Source organism: Malania oleifera, chromosome 3 (assembly GCF_029873635.1).
Source record: "Malania oleifera isolate guangnan ecotype guangnan chromosome 3, ASM2987363v1, whole genome shotgun sequence".
NCBI classification, from domain to species: domain Eukaryota; kingdom Viridiplantae; phylum Streptophyta; class Magnoliopsida; order Santalales; family Ximeniaceae; genus Malania; species Malania oleifera.
Genome location: NC_080419.1, coordinates 9,058,908 through 9,075,476, shown reverse-complemented (window position 1 = coordinate 9,075,476; position 16,569 = coordinate 9,058,908). Strand labels below are relative to the sequence as shown.

At 35.2% G+C, this 16,569-nt stretch overlaps 2 protein-coding genes across 2 annotated transcripts; one reads left to right on the top strand and one right to left on the bottom strand.

Annotated features, from left to right (window-relative positions):
* Nucleotides 1–2,618: 2,618 nt before the first annotated feature.
* Nucleotides 2,619–5,744, top strand: LOC131150465 (stem-specific protein TSJT1). Its single transcript, XM_058101190.1, has 4 exons — nt 2,619–2,953; nt 4,534–4,774; nt 4,879–4,999; nt 5,341–5,744. Exons 1-4 carry the CDS (start codon nt 2,754–2,756, stop codon nt 5,526–5,528), a joined length of 750 nt encoding a protein of 249 aa, XP_057957173.1. The 5' UTR covers nt 2,619–2,753; the 3' UTR covers nt 5,529–5,744.
* Nucleotides 5,745–6,163: 419 nt separating this feature from the next.
* Nucleotides 6,164–10,838, bottom strand: LOC131150464 (meiotic recombination protein DMC1 homolog). The gene is made up of 14 exons (XM_058101188.1): nt 10,745–10,838; nt 10,251–10,342; nt 10,102–10,173; nt 9,958–9,996; nt 9,670–9,727; nt 9,519–9,564; nt 9,347–9,392; nt 8,560–8,621; nt 8,368–8,434; nt 8,137–8,229; nt 7,962–8,030; nt 7,497–7,575; nt 6,764–6,930; nt 6,164–6,509 (listed from the first exon to the last, which is right to left on the bottom strand). The coding sequence occupies exons 1-14, from the start codon at nt 10,836–10,838 to the stop codon at nt 6,465–6,467; spliced, it is 1,029 nt and encodes a 342-aa protein (XP_057957171.1). The 3' UTR covers nt 6,164–6,464.
* Nucleotides 10,839–16,569: the final 5,731 nt, after the last annotated feature.

Genomic DNA, 16,569 nt, shown 5'->3' with positions numbered 1-16,569 from the left:
AAAAATAATTGAAAATTACTTAACTGTTTAATCATAAGATATTAAAATGACAATAAAAAAATGTTAATTAACATAAATATTAGTTAGTTTGTTAATTAAATGCATTCAAATGTCAATTATAAATATTAACTAGAAAATTTTAATTAAGTTTTAATTAGACAATATTAAAATGTCTATTAAAGTGTCAATTTTTATATTGATAACAATTTTAATTTACATTTGCAATTTACTAAAAACAAGTAATATTATTAAAAAAATTTAATATTATAGTTACTATTAAATACTATATTGACTCAATTATTTCGGTTAATTGATTATTAAGTGTTAAATGTTCTAAATTCACAATTATTAAATTTGTAGGATATATATTCTTTAATTGTGTAGGATATAATTGTCATCTTCTTAAAATACCTACCAAACATTGATATGAGAATTTTGTATGTATACTTACAATGCAAACCAAATAAAAATTGTCTCATTTGGGAGCTATCTTATTTTAGGAATAAGATTTTCAAGAATGTCATTCCATGCTCCATAGGAATATTTTTAATGCCACAAACCAAAGATCCCCTTAGGGTGAATTGCTTGAGCTTCTCCTCTTTAAAAATAAAATCTAATTATAATACATTTGGTAAGTAATTTTTTCATCTTAAAATACATGTCCATTTTGGTCATTTCAAATATTTTTAAGGATCTTTCAACTTTTTTATTAAATTGAAATTTCTAGTACTTCCTTTTCTTTTTTATTTTTTTTATTGTGTGATTAAACTATTTTCACCACAATTACAGTTAACTCCCTTTCATTAAGTCTTTTTTGGCTTAGTTTGGTCCCTCCAATATTTTCAAAAGAACTTTGTAAAAAGAAATCGATTGAAATTGTTGTAAAATTATTTTATCCCCATTTGAAAAAAGCAAAAGTTAGAAAGAAAATTACTAAAATAGATATGTAAAAATATTTAAAATGACTAAAATGGGCATATATTTTTAGTAATTATAATTAAATATTAATAAATTTGTAATATTCGAAAAAAAAAATAGAGATTAAAAAGAAATCGAATATCATTTTTAAAAGAAATCTGACTTTTGACTTTTAAAAATTTCAAACCCATAACTTTTAAAAATATGAAAAAAAAAATTATTGAAAAAATATATATTTTTAATGACATGGGAACTCCAGCCATCGACGAGTCCTTTGGATCTCCCGGTGCGACACCAAACCCATAATATTTTGCTTTTATTTTGAAAAATGAGAGATTGAGGGGAAAAAAAGGGATTATGAGTTTGGCTCTAAAAATTTAATTTCTAATTTTTCAAATAATAACAAAAATTATACTTAGTTTCTAAAACTTAGAACACAATTAAAAATTAAAATTTCAACTTTCTTCTACAGATTTGAAAAATAAAAAATAAAATGACATTTTTGTAATTATTTTAAAAAATTTAAAAATAAAATGATATTTACGAGTAAATAATTTAATTATTTTTTTAAAAAAATTAAAAATAAAGTGTGACATTTCTATAAAATTCTTTAAATAATTGGTAACCAGAAACAAAATTAAGACAAGGAATTTATATAGACTTAAGTGCAAATCCCACATGCAAAAGCTACCAGCATATCCAAACGCGGCCTAGGGTTTTGGTGTTTCCCCACATTCGCATGTTCACCATTGACCAAACCAAACAAATGCATAATTAAAATCTTCTCTTTGAATTTTTAATTAAATTAAAATCAAATGTAAAAATGTAAAACCGGGAGGGAGCACCGCCACGCCCACAGGCGCACACGTGCTTTTTCTTTGGATAAGCTCTTATCTTTTTTATTAGTTCTTACGGCGAATTTACATAAATGCCCTTTAATAATTTACATAAATACCTGCTATTTTTTAATCAAATTATTGCCTATCCTTTTTTTCTTTTTTCTTTTTTTAACTAAAAAAGGACGTTACTTCCTTTTATTTATTGATATGACTTCATTTTTTATGGAAAAATACCGTGGTTACAAGACAAGTAAAATGGAGAATACAGATAAAGAAAATAAAATCCTTCCAAAACATTAAACAAATAAAAAACACCAAACAAAACTCGAAAAATAAACTAACGCCGAAAGAAAATGAAATCCAATCTATCAATCAGAAATATACCTTTTAGATAACGTGATAAAAAATATTATTTTTGTACATAACATTGTTTCTCATTTCTCATTTTCTAATAAAAAAAATCAGCCGCACTATTGTCTTTCGTATGTTGATATGTCATCATGAAGTTCACTCATTATTTTTCTATATTTATAAGTTTCTTGTTACTTTTCAAATTAAATGAATTAGCGACCAAATGTGTTATAAAAATACTTTAATTGATTGCTTTATTTTGAGTAAAAATGTATGTGTACATTCATATCCTATTCTTCCTTATTATTCTACTTCTTGTCATGCTTTGTAGAAGCGCAAAATAAACATGTGAAAAGAGTAATTTACTTCACTAATAATAATAATAATAATAATAATAATAATAAATGAAGCATGAAATGAACAATTCAAAAGAGTAATTTATTTTCAATAATAATAATAAGGGTAGTATGGGAAATAAAGTATGGAGTGGAAAATTATTTAATTAACCCATCAGATCCTTCTCTGCCTCGATCGCCGATATATACATCAGCTTTCTCTGCGTTTACAGGGTCACTGGTTTTGCGTTTGCGAAATTTAGATCGAAAAGGAAAGAAGAAGAAAAAAAAAAAAAAAGTAAGGAGAAAAATGCTTGCTGTGTTCGACAAATCTGTTGCTAAGAGCCCTGAGGGCCTTCAGAGCCCTCACTCCAACTCCGCCTGTGCTTTGAAAGATGGCTTTCTTGCTCGCCACTTCGCCTCCGTCCACCCTGCTTCCGTCTCCGTCAACCTCGGCGCCGGGGGTCTCATTGCCTACTCCAGCGATAAGCAGAACCCTCTTCTTCCGAGGTAGTGCTATTCAATACCTACTTCTTCGGTTTTTTTCCCCCATTTTCGATCTTGATCTGATCTTTATCCGTTGTGGGTTGTTCGATCTTCGGCTTTGGTTTGTTGTTTGTGGGCATTTTCGGTGAATCTTGTTGATCATCATTTCTTCAGACAGGTTTGGATGAGATTTGGATGATCTGTGGGTACTGATTTAATTCTCTCTCTTTTGCTTTTGGGTTTCACTTATTATTTCAGTTAGATCTTCGCGATTTCTCGTGCGATCAGCGTTGTGTTTCATCGTGAAGAGAAAATATAATTTGTTAATTTTCATTGTTCTGCCGCCCCCTTTTTTTGTGGGATTTTTCCCCTTGTAATTTGTGGATTTTCTTGTTTGATCGTTGTGTGTTTATTGTTTAAATCACCTGAATTTTCTGAAGCGATTAAAAGTTTAAATTCGGTATCTATATTCGGTTGTGGGGGATAGGGAAGCATGTGATCTCAATATTCATTTTTATTCATATTTATTAATTAATTATTTGTTTGGGTACAAGTTATTTGTCTTTAGTAAACACGATTTATCTGTTGTTTGGATGTAGGTGGAGTGAAATGAAATCACTCGATTGGTTTTTTACACTGCATTTGGAGTGGTTTCATTTCATAAATCAAAAAAGAAAAGAAATAGGTTCATTTTGTTAGTTTCTGTTTGGTGATATCTAAATGGTTTTACATGAGGTCTCATTCCATTCTATATACATTGCATCATAAGGACCCTATGTAATTACCCAGATATGAATTGGGTTTCAGTTACTTGCATTGTCTTTTGCATTTTTATTGCATCCAGGGCAAACATTATGTAACTCGGACTCACGGGCCCATGACCATCACTGACCTGTGTAGCAAGATGAGAGAAGAGAGTGCTCATGCCCTGCTCTCTAGACTTTCCCCGTGAGTTCGTGATGGTCACGAGCAAGTGATGATTAGCATTATTTATATAAATGAGATTTTATGACTTTGGTGTTTACTTTTTCAATTTCATATAATGCCATTATATAAATATTGTTTGAATAATGAAATTAATGTCAATGTTGGAAAACAATATGTTTTATATAAGTAATATCTAATACATAAACATCCGTAACTAACCCATAATAATTCTTATCTCTCTATAGCTTTTCATTTGGTTTCTTCCTTAACATCTTAAAATATGGTTAACTAATATAGGGGAAAAAATTCAATTAAATCATTAGAGATAGAGAAAATAACAAAAAAAATCATAATTTAATCAATAAATTGAATGAAAATATGTTATACATGCGTGCTTGTGTCCAATGGCTGGTATATCAATTGATCCCATCTCTCTTTGGCAACTCTGCCTCAGTCTCTCCCTAAATTTGTTTTCCTTGAATGTTTTACTCTCTCTACACGATGAAGGTTAACTGAATTCATGTCTACATTTATTGAATCTGAATTTATCAAGTAATATGAGAATTGAATCCAAGCCCTATTGACATGAAGTGTGTAAAGCTTATATTGACTGCTCTCTTGTTCATTTTTGCACAAAAAAGTAATAGTATTTCTTTATGTCTTCTTTTATCTGTTAGATTATTCGCAGTTGTGGACGACATATTCTGCTTGTTTCAAGGCCACATTGAGAATGTTGCTCTTCTTAAGCAACAGTATGGATTAAACAAGACCGCAAACGAAGTGATCATTGTAATAGAAGCTTACAGAACTCTGAGAGACAGAGGCCCTTATCCTGCAGATCAGGTTGTGAGAGATATTCATGGGAAATTTGCTTTCGTTCTCTACGACAGCTCTTCCAAAACAGCATTTATAGCAGCTGTGAGTAACACTTTTAGCATATACATGCATTCGTTTTTTTTTTTTTTCTGATCTCTTCATTTGAAGTTACTGCAGTTTGGACTTATTTTTCTCGTGTGATGCAGGATGCTGATGGGAGCGTTCCCTTCTTCTGGGGAACCGACTCTGAGGGTCATCTTGTTCTCTCTGATGTTGCAGAGGTTGTGAAGAAGGGCTGTGGGAACTCATTTGCACCATTCCCTAAAGGTATGATTGCACAAATTGATCTTGCTTCCTGGAAAATTCTTCCATATGGTTGAGCATTTATTGGTCCCGTCTTGCTTTCTCAAAACATTTTGAGTTCTTGTAAATGAAGGTTATGTGGGTTTTGACTTGTGTGAATTGCTTTTAGAACTCTATGAACTTTGAAGAACGTCTAATCTCATCGCTGCTCTAGTTTCTTTTCCGTCGCTTCCCATGCTGTATTGAAATTTTAGAGATTGTTTTCTGCTGTTGTATCAAATTTGGGATCCACTTCCTGCAACTTGTATTTGGAGAATGTGGAATTAGATTGCTTGATCTTTTTTGTTTCTGCCATTTCTGCCCAGGGTGCTTTTTTACAAGCTCAGGAGGCTTGAGGAGTTTTGAGCACCCCCTAAATGAGTTGAAGCCAGTGCCAAGGGTGGATAGTTCGGGCCAGGTTTGCGGTGCAACTTTCAAGGTGGATGTGGAGTCTAAGAAGGAGAGCAGTATGCCTAGGGTTGGTAGTGCTGCCAACTGGTCCTCACAGTACTGATCATGGTCATCTCCTCTAGGGAAAGGCTTTTGTATTAACTAGCCTTTCATATGCTTTCGACTGTCATTTTCTTAGCTTTATCATCCGACTGTTTCAATGAGGGGTCCTAAACTTTATGTTGCTAGAGGTACCATCAAAACTGAGACTGCTCTTGTTCAATTGGCCTCTTCTGTAATGTGGCGCATAACATAGAATAATAACTTTACTATGCACAAAGGTTTTCTGTTTGTGTGATTTACGTATTGATTTAATTTGTGGTGTTTGGTAGAAGAGAAAAAAATGTGGAGGTAGTATGGAACTATGGAAGTGAGGGATTGTCTCCCACCCCCGCCCCCCTCCCCCCGGGGTCTTTCCACCACCCTCACCGTATCCAATCCTTCATGCAAGGAGAGAACAGTTGCAGTAAAATGCAGTTCAATATACCAGCTTACCCTCGACTTCTCTCCCTTTTCCCTCTCATTTTCTCTCCTCTATGCCAAACCAGTAAACAAAGATAATTTTTTTTACCTTTGCTTCCCCTTAATTTTCCTAGTGCTGCAGAACGTAGTGCAAGAGTTTGTAATGGAAAGGAACCTGTGAATTTGACAATTGTCTTGCATGCAGAGACTTTACCGGCTAGCTGCTCCCCATTCTCTCGGTGATATGTCATTAGGGGCTGCTGTTTGGCTGCATTATTAGAGACATTATATAACAAGTTGGAAATGCCTTATATTGTATTACAACATCACGACCTGCCTTTGCAATTACAATTAGAGCTTCAAAGGTATGAAATATTTGCAGCGTGTACAAAGGGTATCTAAACCCTTACTATGCTGCTAAGGTTCAAAACGAGTTGGGGTTGAATTTTTATAGCCAAAGCCCTCTATCAGTCGATCTGAACTGCTGTTCCAAAATCTGATTTTTTTTTTCTAGGAAGCAATTCCGCAATGAAAGAATTCAATCTTTGGCGTCTGCGATGCCCCCAGGTGTTATCTGGAATACGTGCTTTTTGTCAAGGAATAATACACATTGAATACTGCACTGGAGCACAGCTCATTCATTCATAAATCATGATCATATAAGGTTAATGTTTGAGAGTGAAATTTAATTGTGTGTGTGAAATTTGAAGAAGTTTAACATTATGTCTTGTTATGTTATATTAATTTTCTTGTTATTGAAACGACTTTTTGAAAATGATGATGAGGGCAACTAGAAATGCAAATAAAGCAAAAATGGCTTTAGAGGGGGGAGGATATTGCTTCGGCCTCGGGCAGGTTTGGGGCATCAAACATCTTGCAGACACGCTGTTCACCTTTCCCTTTCCTAAACATCAGCCGAACCGTGGCTGCATGGGCTAGCACGTGTCCCCCGGCAGGTTTCTTTGGATCTGTCACGAATACCCCTCCTCCTGGGTCGGCTATTACTGCAACCATGAATTCGAAAAACACGCATTAGCAGTTCCCCTTCAAAATCAAAGCGTCTTGCCTGCGCGTAATTGTTTCAGACCACATTAATTACCAGATTGACATGCATGATTGGATTGCAGTAATCTTTGTGGATCAAGTGTTTTATTTGAAAAAAGAAGAGCAGAGGAAAGTAAGGAGGAATATATATATATATATTAAAAATAAAAGTTTGTTTTAATGTAAATAAAAATTATGAAAAATTAAACATTAATTATATGTAAAATAGAAAGTTTTTTTTATAGATTTGGTATTTTTTTTAATCTTTTTCTTTTTTTGGTAATTAAACATAAAAATGTAAGTTTTTTAATATTTTTTTTTATCAATATTTTGTGATTTCCAAACAGAGTCTAATTTTTTACAATTTCAAGCTAAAATTATCTAGTCTTAGTTAAGGAGGAGAAGGGCTTGAATCATGACCAATCTCATCCTACCATGGCCAGAATATATTCGTCCATAAATGTATACTGCTGGGACGATAAATGTAAACTACCGGAAGAGGTCTCTAAAGCTGTTTATGGAGTACCTTGGTTGGTCATGTAGACTGCAACATTGAATTCCTCAGCTATTTTTGTCAAACGAGAAAGCATCTGAGCCAGTTTTTGCTGCATAAATAGGAGTCACTTAGTCTGTCTAAAATTTTAAAAATATTCTTTGAAAATTTTAGAGAAAGAAAAAGAAAAATATTAAAAAATTTATATTTTCCTATTTAATTGTGAAGGAAAGTGAAAAAAAAAAAAAAAAACCAAATCTATGAATGCACATTATTAATATTATATTTTTCTTAATTTTTTTAAAATAAACTTTTATTTTTTATAGAATTTAATAAAAGAAAAAAATATAAGAAAAAATGAGTTTCCTTCTTATTTTTATTTTTTTCTTTGCTCAAACAAAATTCTCAATCCATCCTTATAGAGAGCATTGTTGCAAAAAGGAAATTAAAAGCTGAAGTATAATAAGCATCCTATGGCATCTACTTATGGAGATCAACCTGGCGTTCTGCAAGTTCTCCCCTTCCTGTGAAATCTACTCGGAACAGAGCAATTACCGAATCTACAATCTGAAAAATAACTCCAAATTTCATGAAACAATCTGAAAAATAACTTCAAGTTGCATGAATCTGCCATGCTTCAATGTGCACTTGCATAATAGGATACATCCCTCACCAGAATTCTGAATGGTTCTTCAGACATTTTAGCCGCCAGACCGAGCAGGAGGCTGTACTGATGCTCGTAAGTGTATGCGCGCGCATAAATGATCTTTCAGGATCATGAAACAAAAATGGTCAGTTTCTGTATTCACATCTTTCATTTGCAGTGCGCCAGAAAAAGAAAAGGCTGGTGGGAGAGGCACAAACACATTCATTCCCGATTCAGTTAATGATAAATGGTGCTTACATTGTCGAGGACAGCACTTGCATCCATGCCAAACCTTTCAGCTATTGGCACAATACGATCAGGACGACTTAAGGAGCATTTAGTTGAAGAAAACATACACAAAAAAGGGTATTCATGCCATACTTGAATTTTTTTTTTTCGCGTGTGAAAAGAGAGATTATAGAGAAACAAGGAACAACAGAATAAGGATACAAAGTTCCTTCAGTGTCGATATAGGCAACCTTTCCATTCCCTCCTCGCATGCTTGTTGGAAGCTGTCAAAAGTTGTTTGGAAAATTGATCAAATTGTATTTTAAAGAGTGCCTATATGGATAATTTATATTAACGAGGTTAATTTCATTTTAAAGGCCAGGATATAGCAACCCAGAAGTGCAAGAGGGCACTCATGCATTGTTTTTTGCTTTTAAACTTTTGTGTGGAGCTCTCCAACACTCAAGGCAGATGAGTACAGGTGCAGATACCTATTTACCAAACCCCAACCTTCCATATTCCAACACACCCTTTCCATTTGGAGGGAAAGGAGATGACCACCAAGTCACAGGCCCAGTTCGGTCATTTCATTGTTGAATACTCATTTATATCTACATTCTACTACCCATCGTTTCAGTCTAAATCAGGCGTTCCACGCTCCACTAGTTTATTTTGAAATCAGAAACGCTACTGCGGCCAGTGTTCCACAGTGAATTAGCACGCTGTTTGGTTTGAATCTTTTTCCTCGACTTCCTCCTCAAACCTCTATTGAGCGCTTGTGGAAAATCAATGAAAACGCAGATTCTTTGAAGATACAATTCAATTCAACCTCATTTGGTAGGGGCTGATATCCTTTAGACTACAGTCGGAGTTCTTAAGTTCAAATGAGTCATCTGACAAGTAATCAACCAACTGCCCGAGGACAACCTAATTAAGTAGCCCCATCCTCATGTCAAATAGTAACAGTACACAAGTGCACGATACGTAAGAAGGTATGTAGGACTGGAACCTGGGTGGAAACGCATAGGGTGTGCGCGAGCTGTGTCTTCCCAGACCTAAGTCAATTCATAGGCAGCGACTTCGTCAACAGAGAAATAATTAGAAATAGTATGATCAATGTAAAAGCACCTTGCAGAACTTCTGAGGGGGAAAGTTACTAGGAACTGTGCTGTTGTTCTTACCGGAATTCGCCAAATGCTTCTGTGATTGCCGATGTTTCAATCCCACCTTTACAAAAATCATATAAACAACCTAATGAGATCGAGCGTGCTAGAACAACAGGAAGTGGAACTTAATTACCAAGAGATGAAATGTATCAGAATGCAAAATCACCGCCAAGCAGTTCATCTAGGGCCTGGCTTCCGGTTGTTATACGAATCACCGACTTTCTCTGCAAGCAAACGGGAGTTAAATTTTTCAGATTCATTTCAAACTAATCAAAAACTGGAAATATGCGCCATCATGCTCATTTAAAACAATTTGTTTCGTGTTTTTTTTTCGGCGGGAATATGACAGAGGGGAAGATGGAGGGACCAGATCCTCATTTTTTCCCCGTTCGAACCACGCGCATGCCAGCCTCTCAGCTCATTATTCAAAAATTTGAAAGAGCTTTAATCTTACCCTGAGCAAAGCATCACTCCCGGTAATGTAACCGACATTCTGAAAATAATTGCAGACATAAAGAAATACAAAACACAATTAGACGAAACCAGGCTGCATGCAAACAAAAATATAATCGCAAATTGAGAAGAATCGAGAACTAACAACTAGCTTTTCAGCTGCTTCACATATCTTATCGACCTTTGCCTCGGATAAGCCTTTGATGCCCGTTAAACTCTGCAAATTTGAGACTGAAGTAACTAAAACGCAGCGATTTTTCACAGCTCGAAGGAAGCAACAGTGGATTGTCTCACCTTCTTCGTATGCATCATTAAGCCGTTGCAGGTGAAGATCCCAGCATCTTGGAGCTTCTTCACATCGCCTGCGTTAATTCCTTGTGAAATCACTGCAAAAGTCGCTTACATCGTTAAATCAATAGAATTGGCAGAAAATCTTCGTCAGATTCCGGAACAGAGGGCAAACAAGCAACGTCCAGTATAATTTTGAATTTGAAAATCATGAGGTATGATTCAGTCGATTTTTTCAAAAAATAAAAATAAAAATAAACTGAAATTAATTTATAGATCCAAAAGAGTAGATGATTACGATCTACTAGAAAACGAAGATAGATTACTCAGCTCTAAATTGAAAATGCAGAGTAATAGAGTTCTAATCGGATCGATTTTCACGAATAAGGACGAGAACTCGAAGAGCTCTCTCGTGAGCAAAGCGAATTGCGATGAACATATTCAGAAACAAATTGAGGAAAAGAAACAGAGTAAGGTAGGGAAATCGAGTGTCTAGCTACGTTTATCTATCGCTTCAAACAAATCCTCCTCATCGTCAATATCTTCCCTCTCGACGAGCTGCAACTGGCTCTGCTCTTCCGATCTGAGCACCATCGAAGCAAAAAAACCAAGCAATAGAGTCAGGCATCCGAGCGTGAAGAAATTGAAACAAAGAACTTGAAATCATGGATCTAAACTTACTTTAGAGCTATCATTTTTTATACAATCCGATTAGACGTTCTGTCTATGTTTTTGAAAGTCCGCGCGCAAAGCAAGAGCGAGAGAGAGAGAGAGAGAGAGAAGAAGAATAAGTGACGAGGCGTTGGTTTGAAACGTACTGTAGTGTCGTTGGCGAGAAGTTTAATTACATGCGCGCGCGGAAGCGACGGAAGGGGAACTGATAGATTAAGGCTTTGTTTGGTAATGGGAATTTTTTTGAGACAATTGGAATGTAAAATAAATGAATAATTATGGATATTAAGAAATGGGGAATGCCTACTTTTGTTAGAAATTGGAATATGTTAAGGAATGCGATTGCTTTATCAAGTCCCACTTGCATGCTCTCAAAAATAAATATTTATTAATAAAAAATATTTAAATCAAATACTTGTCTTAATAAATTGTTTTTTTATTTATATTTAAGTACATATTAAATTTAAAAAGTATTTTTCTAAATCTTTTTTAGGAACATAAGTACATTTTAGAAATAGTTTAGTATCATAAGTATATTTTTAGATAATTATTTTTTTAGAAAGATACTTTATCATAAGTGATTGGAAACAATCTTTTAAGTATTGTTGAATAGGATTGAATAGGACAGAATGACATTGTTGATCTCTTCATGTTTTTTCTTAAAATTTTTTTAATTCCATTTTATCTTCAAATCATTTCATTACACAAACAAATTGTGATTTGGAACGTTAGCTTTTAAAATATTTAATTAAAATTTATAAGTTTATAAGAATGAAAATGACTAGATAAAGACTGAAATGGTTATATTTGAATTTATATTTGTTAATGTCGGATTTGGTCCAAGGTGGCGACAAAAGGGAAAATGGGTCCCCAAATGAGAAGGAAAAAGCTTCCATGAAAAAGGTTAAGTCTCAAGATACGGAGTCGCCACTTTATTTTTTTACGTAGGAAAAATAAAGAAAAACCCAAAAAAAAGGTCTATGAAAATTATATATATTTTTGAGTTCGAGAGTACATTGATGTTAAAAAAAATGAAAGAAAATCTCCCTAAGTATATAAAAGATGGGATAATTATCTCATCTAATAGACTCCAATACTATTATTCATGCAATATTTATGCGCTCTTTTGGAACATGATCATAATCACCCAACAAATGTATTCACTTAAGCAACTACACGAAGATCACCTAAGCAAAACATATTATGAGCATTGCCTAAACATAAGGCAATCTCGTCCAAACTAACATTCCTTGGCATAAGGCAAACCATTTTAAGGTCTGGCGAATCATTCATTGGTAAAAAAAGAAAGATACAAAGGATATCAGCCAGAAGGGAATATACACTCTCTAATTTCACCAAAACTCCTGCTTAATTAAGAGGAATAGAGAAATCTCTGTATTGTTCAACTGCTCATTTGAGCAGATTTGCAGCATTGAAAAAGAGTCAATAGCACTCTAAATCATCAAAGCATCTGCCAAATATTGGCACTTCAGTAACTCAGGTATCTTAAGTCAATGGAATGCCTAGGAACAAATAAAGTTGGGGCAATGCTTTGGTTAAGGTGAGGAGCAACTTGAAGCAAATACGACCTAACAATTAGTTGAATGATTAGTTAGCCAGATGAGGTTATCAAAGAGAAATGTAGTGACATTTTTCTGTTATTTAGTCTACACAAGGTTACGAACTTTATCCATTGCTTGGGACTTGGCTAGAAAATTACAATATAAAAAAGAAAAAGAAACCTATTTTAATTCTCCCAACAATGGGGTGAAGCTTAGTCGTTTAGATAAGGTTACAAACAGAAATGTAGTGAAATCGTACTTTTATTCAATTAAATTAAGGTTACAAACCTCGACAATTACTTGGGACTTAACCAAAAAATTACAAGATAAAAAGGAAAAAGAAACTTATTTGAAGCTTGACTCGAAGCTTGTATGGAGGTGATCTTTGATGTTTAAATGCCTCACTTTCTTCTCCTATGCAACATCAAAATATTGAGCAATAAGTAAGGATAAAGAGTTCATCTTGTTGTGAACGACCTTAGTTCAAAACTCTAGCCTCACTTGTAACGACCTGAATAAAAATGAGATTTAAATAATAAAAGGAAGGGAAATGGAAACCGGAAACAGAAGGAGGCCATAGACTTCGTCGACGAATGCGGACATCGCATTTTGGGGGATAACCATAATTTCAAGGAAATGGCCAGAACTCGTCGACGAATACAGGGCCTCGTCGACGAGTGCATAAGAAAATTCGTTGACAAACACAGGGCTTCGTTGACGAGAAAATACGGAGAGAGGTTCTGGGGCAGCCTGAATTTCGTCGATGAATACAGGGTCTCGTCGACGAATTTAATGAAGGACTCGTCGACGAGGTGATGTGTCTCGTCAACGAAATCCCCTGTCTATAAATAGAAAAATCAGGATTTTATCTTCACTATTAAGCAAGTTTCCTTCTCTCTCTCTCTCTCCCCTTCGTTTTCCCTCTTTCTTTCTTCGATTTCGAGCCAAATTTACGTCGGATCGACAATCTGAGGTCACCACGACGCTCTTAGGGAAGTTCTCTCCAAATCTATTAGAGCGGATCGTTGGTGAAAGTAAGGTGAAAACCATCCCAAATCCAGGGTAAGACTTTTTACTCAATATTTGGATTTGTGACAGTTGTAAAAAGTGTTATACGCTTAGAAATATTGAACTTTAATTCTGAACAATGTTGTTTCCAGGGGTGTTGAATTGGGAACGTAGGGAATCATCCCTAAGTTGAGGTAAGACTTTTAAGCCAAATTTGACTTAGTGGTAGTTATAGAAAATGTTGTACGTACGAAAATACTTAACTTTAATACTGAGAGTTTTCATTTTTAGGGTGTTGACTTAGGAACCCTACGGGTGCGAGGCAGTTTTATTAGGGGCTTTCCAAGAATCAGGTAAGGGGATAAACTAAGTTAGTTTTGTTTTGAGAAAATACATGTATATGTATATATAGCATTTGGTTTCAGGAAAAATAAATATATTTATATATATGATTTATATTTGCAAAATACTGTAAAAATGATCGTATGTTGAATATGTGAAAATCCATTTGTGTGGCATGAGTAAAAATGTTGTGAAATACTGTTTTCTGGGAATGTGGATGATATGGATTTTTATGATGGAAAATCGGCGTACGGGCCAAGATTTTATATGTTTTGCCGGCGTACGGGCCGTGCTATGTAATGTGGTTTGCCAGCGTACGGGCTGTGCTATGTGATTGTGATATGCCAGCGTATGGGATGTGCTATGTTTGCCGGCATACGGGCCGTGTTATGTGACTGTGATTTGCCAGCGTACAAGCTGTGCTATGTTTGCTGGCATACGGGCCAAGCTAAGATAAAATGTGTAATTCCGGCGTACGGGCCGATGATTTTCATGATACACGTATATATGCAAAATGGTATGATTGATGTGAAAATGAATGATATGAGATATCTATTTATCACAATTTTAGTATATGTTATATGATATCAGAACCTGGTTGGCTTGGTCTAGGCTAGCACTTGCACGGTACCATTGTTATGTGTCCATGATCTTCGTGATCATGTTATCTGTGTTAACGCCGCTGTATGGAGTGGTGTGAGATTGGATGGTCGACGTGGTCTATAAGAAGTGTGCTAATCGCCCCTAGTGTACGGACCAGGTCTGGCAGAGCCATCGGACCTACAGACTGGATATTTGACTTGGCAATGGTTGGCCAACCATTGTCAGGTCCCGCCTTCGGGCCACACAACCCAGTCATGTGGGAGTAATACATGACAACAGTCAGCTAACCTACCAGGATTGTTTTTATGTTATTATTACTATATGAGATGAGATATGCTTATGAAAATGCAGTATGTTCTGCCATGTGTTGATATATATATATGTCTTTTCCAGATTTTACGAAATAGTACTGAATATGTTATGTATGGTATATGTAGAACACAAAATACGCATGTTGCCACACACTAGTATTAGTTTATTTCCCTTACTGAGAAGTGTCTCGCCCCTAAATCTTATAAACTTTTCAGGAGCCCCATATAGGAGAGTGGGAAAAGCCCCGTTGATATAGTGTTGCTTATCTGCCCTTTTTGAATGGTAAGTTTTTGTAGGGACAGTTAGATTTTGCGGGGAATGTCCCTAGTTATGATTTTTGGGATGTATATACTGAGATACAGTGATTGTAGTAACTCTGGTGTTGTAATGCATATTATGATAAAATGTATATGATTATGTGCTTTCTGCTGCGTAGGCTTCTGCTATGTATTCTGTTGTATCCCTGGTACCCACGGGTCCATGTGGATGGTGACCTGCTGAGCTGGAATGTATGATGTTGATTTCATAATATTATATAAAAAAAAATGTGGAAAATGAGCAGGTCGTGACATCACTAGTTATTAAGAATCTCTATATCATTAATCGTAGATCTAGAAGTATTGGCCTTAAAGAGATTCTAGGTTAGGACTTAGAGAGCATCTTCGGTGAAATAGTTTGCCTTATTAGCAAAGATCTCTTAACAGGTGTTCTGCTACCTAGAATCCAAACAAAGGAACGTTATAAGTTTGGAAATCCACCTTCTAATCAACAGGAAGGTGGTGGAATCACCTTAATCCTAACAACCTTGGAAAAAAGGGATTCCACTTTCTCCTCGTCAAATTGAAGTGAACCTTATCAGAGTGTAATAAGGATAATCGCTGGAGCCCCTTCACTACCATTGTGTTAAGAGGAGCAGTCGATGACGAAGGGACGATTTCTCCCTCTTAGAGGATAGAATCAAATAATGCCTACATAGATCTCCTAGATTGTATTTAGGCAATTGCAAATGGTTCCATTAAAAGGATCAAGAAAGGGAGAATTGCCTTTTGCAGGGGAAATGAAGTTGGAGATTGATAGAATAAGAACGAAAAAGACCTAGAGGAGGCTAGAACTATGAAAGGAGAGAAGAAAAAATGGGCTTAAATTGATCACGCAGAATAAACAACCCAAGAAATTTAACTTTTAAATTGCAAAGGATCTACCGTGCAATCACACTAAACAAGATGTAGAGACCTAGAAAATAGGAATAATAAGAAAATATGGGGAAAAATGAGAAATAGTTTGGTGAAGGACCAAACCGTCATCAATTTTTTAGGAGCTTAGAAAACAGTCAACGGTTTTAAGTAACCGCGGCCTAGTAACGGTGAAATAGTGAAAAAACAAAAGGGTTAAAACCCAAACCGTCGATGGTTTTAGGAAAACAGTTGACGGTTTTATTTGGCAATAGCTTATATACAAGGTCCTGTAGCTCAATTTTTTTAAAGGAAATAAAATTTATCTCTCTCTCTCTCTCTCTCTCTCTCTCACCAAGGGCTACGACTCTCCCTCAATCTCTCTTCAATTTCTCGCTTGATTTCAACCCGAATCAGCTGATAAACGTGATTTTGGGATCCTGACGACAATTCTCTGCAGTTTAACCGGAGTAATTTTGTGAATCGGGCATTTCAGGCACCACTCCAAAACCAGGGTAAAGAGGTTATTTTTAAAAGTTTAGCTAGTTATTGGTAATATGTGTGCCTAGGTATGTTGAATGACTGTTATTCTGAGGTTAAGTTGATTGAATTAGGATTTATGGATACAGGCTTTGTACGGGTGCTGCAGGCATA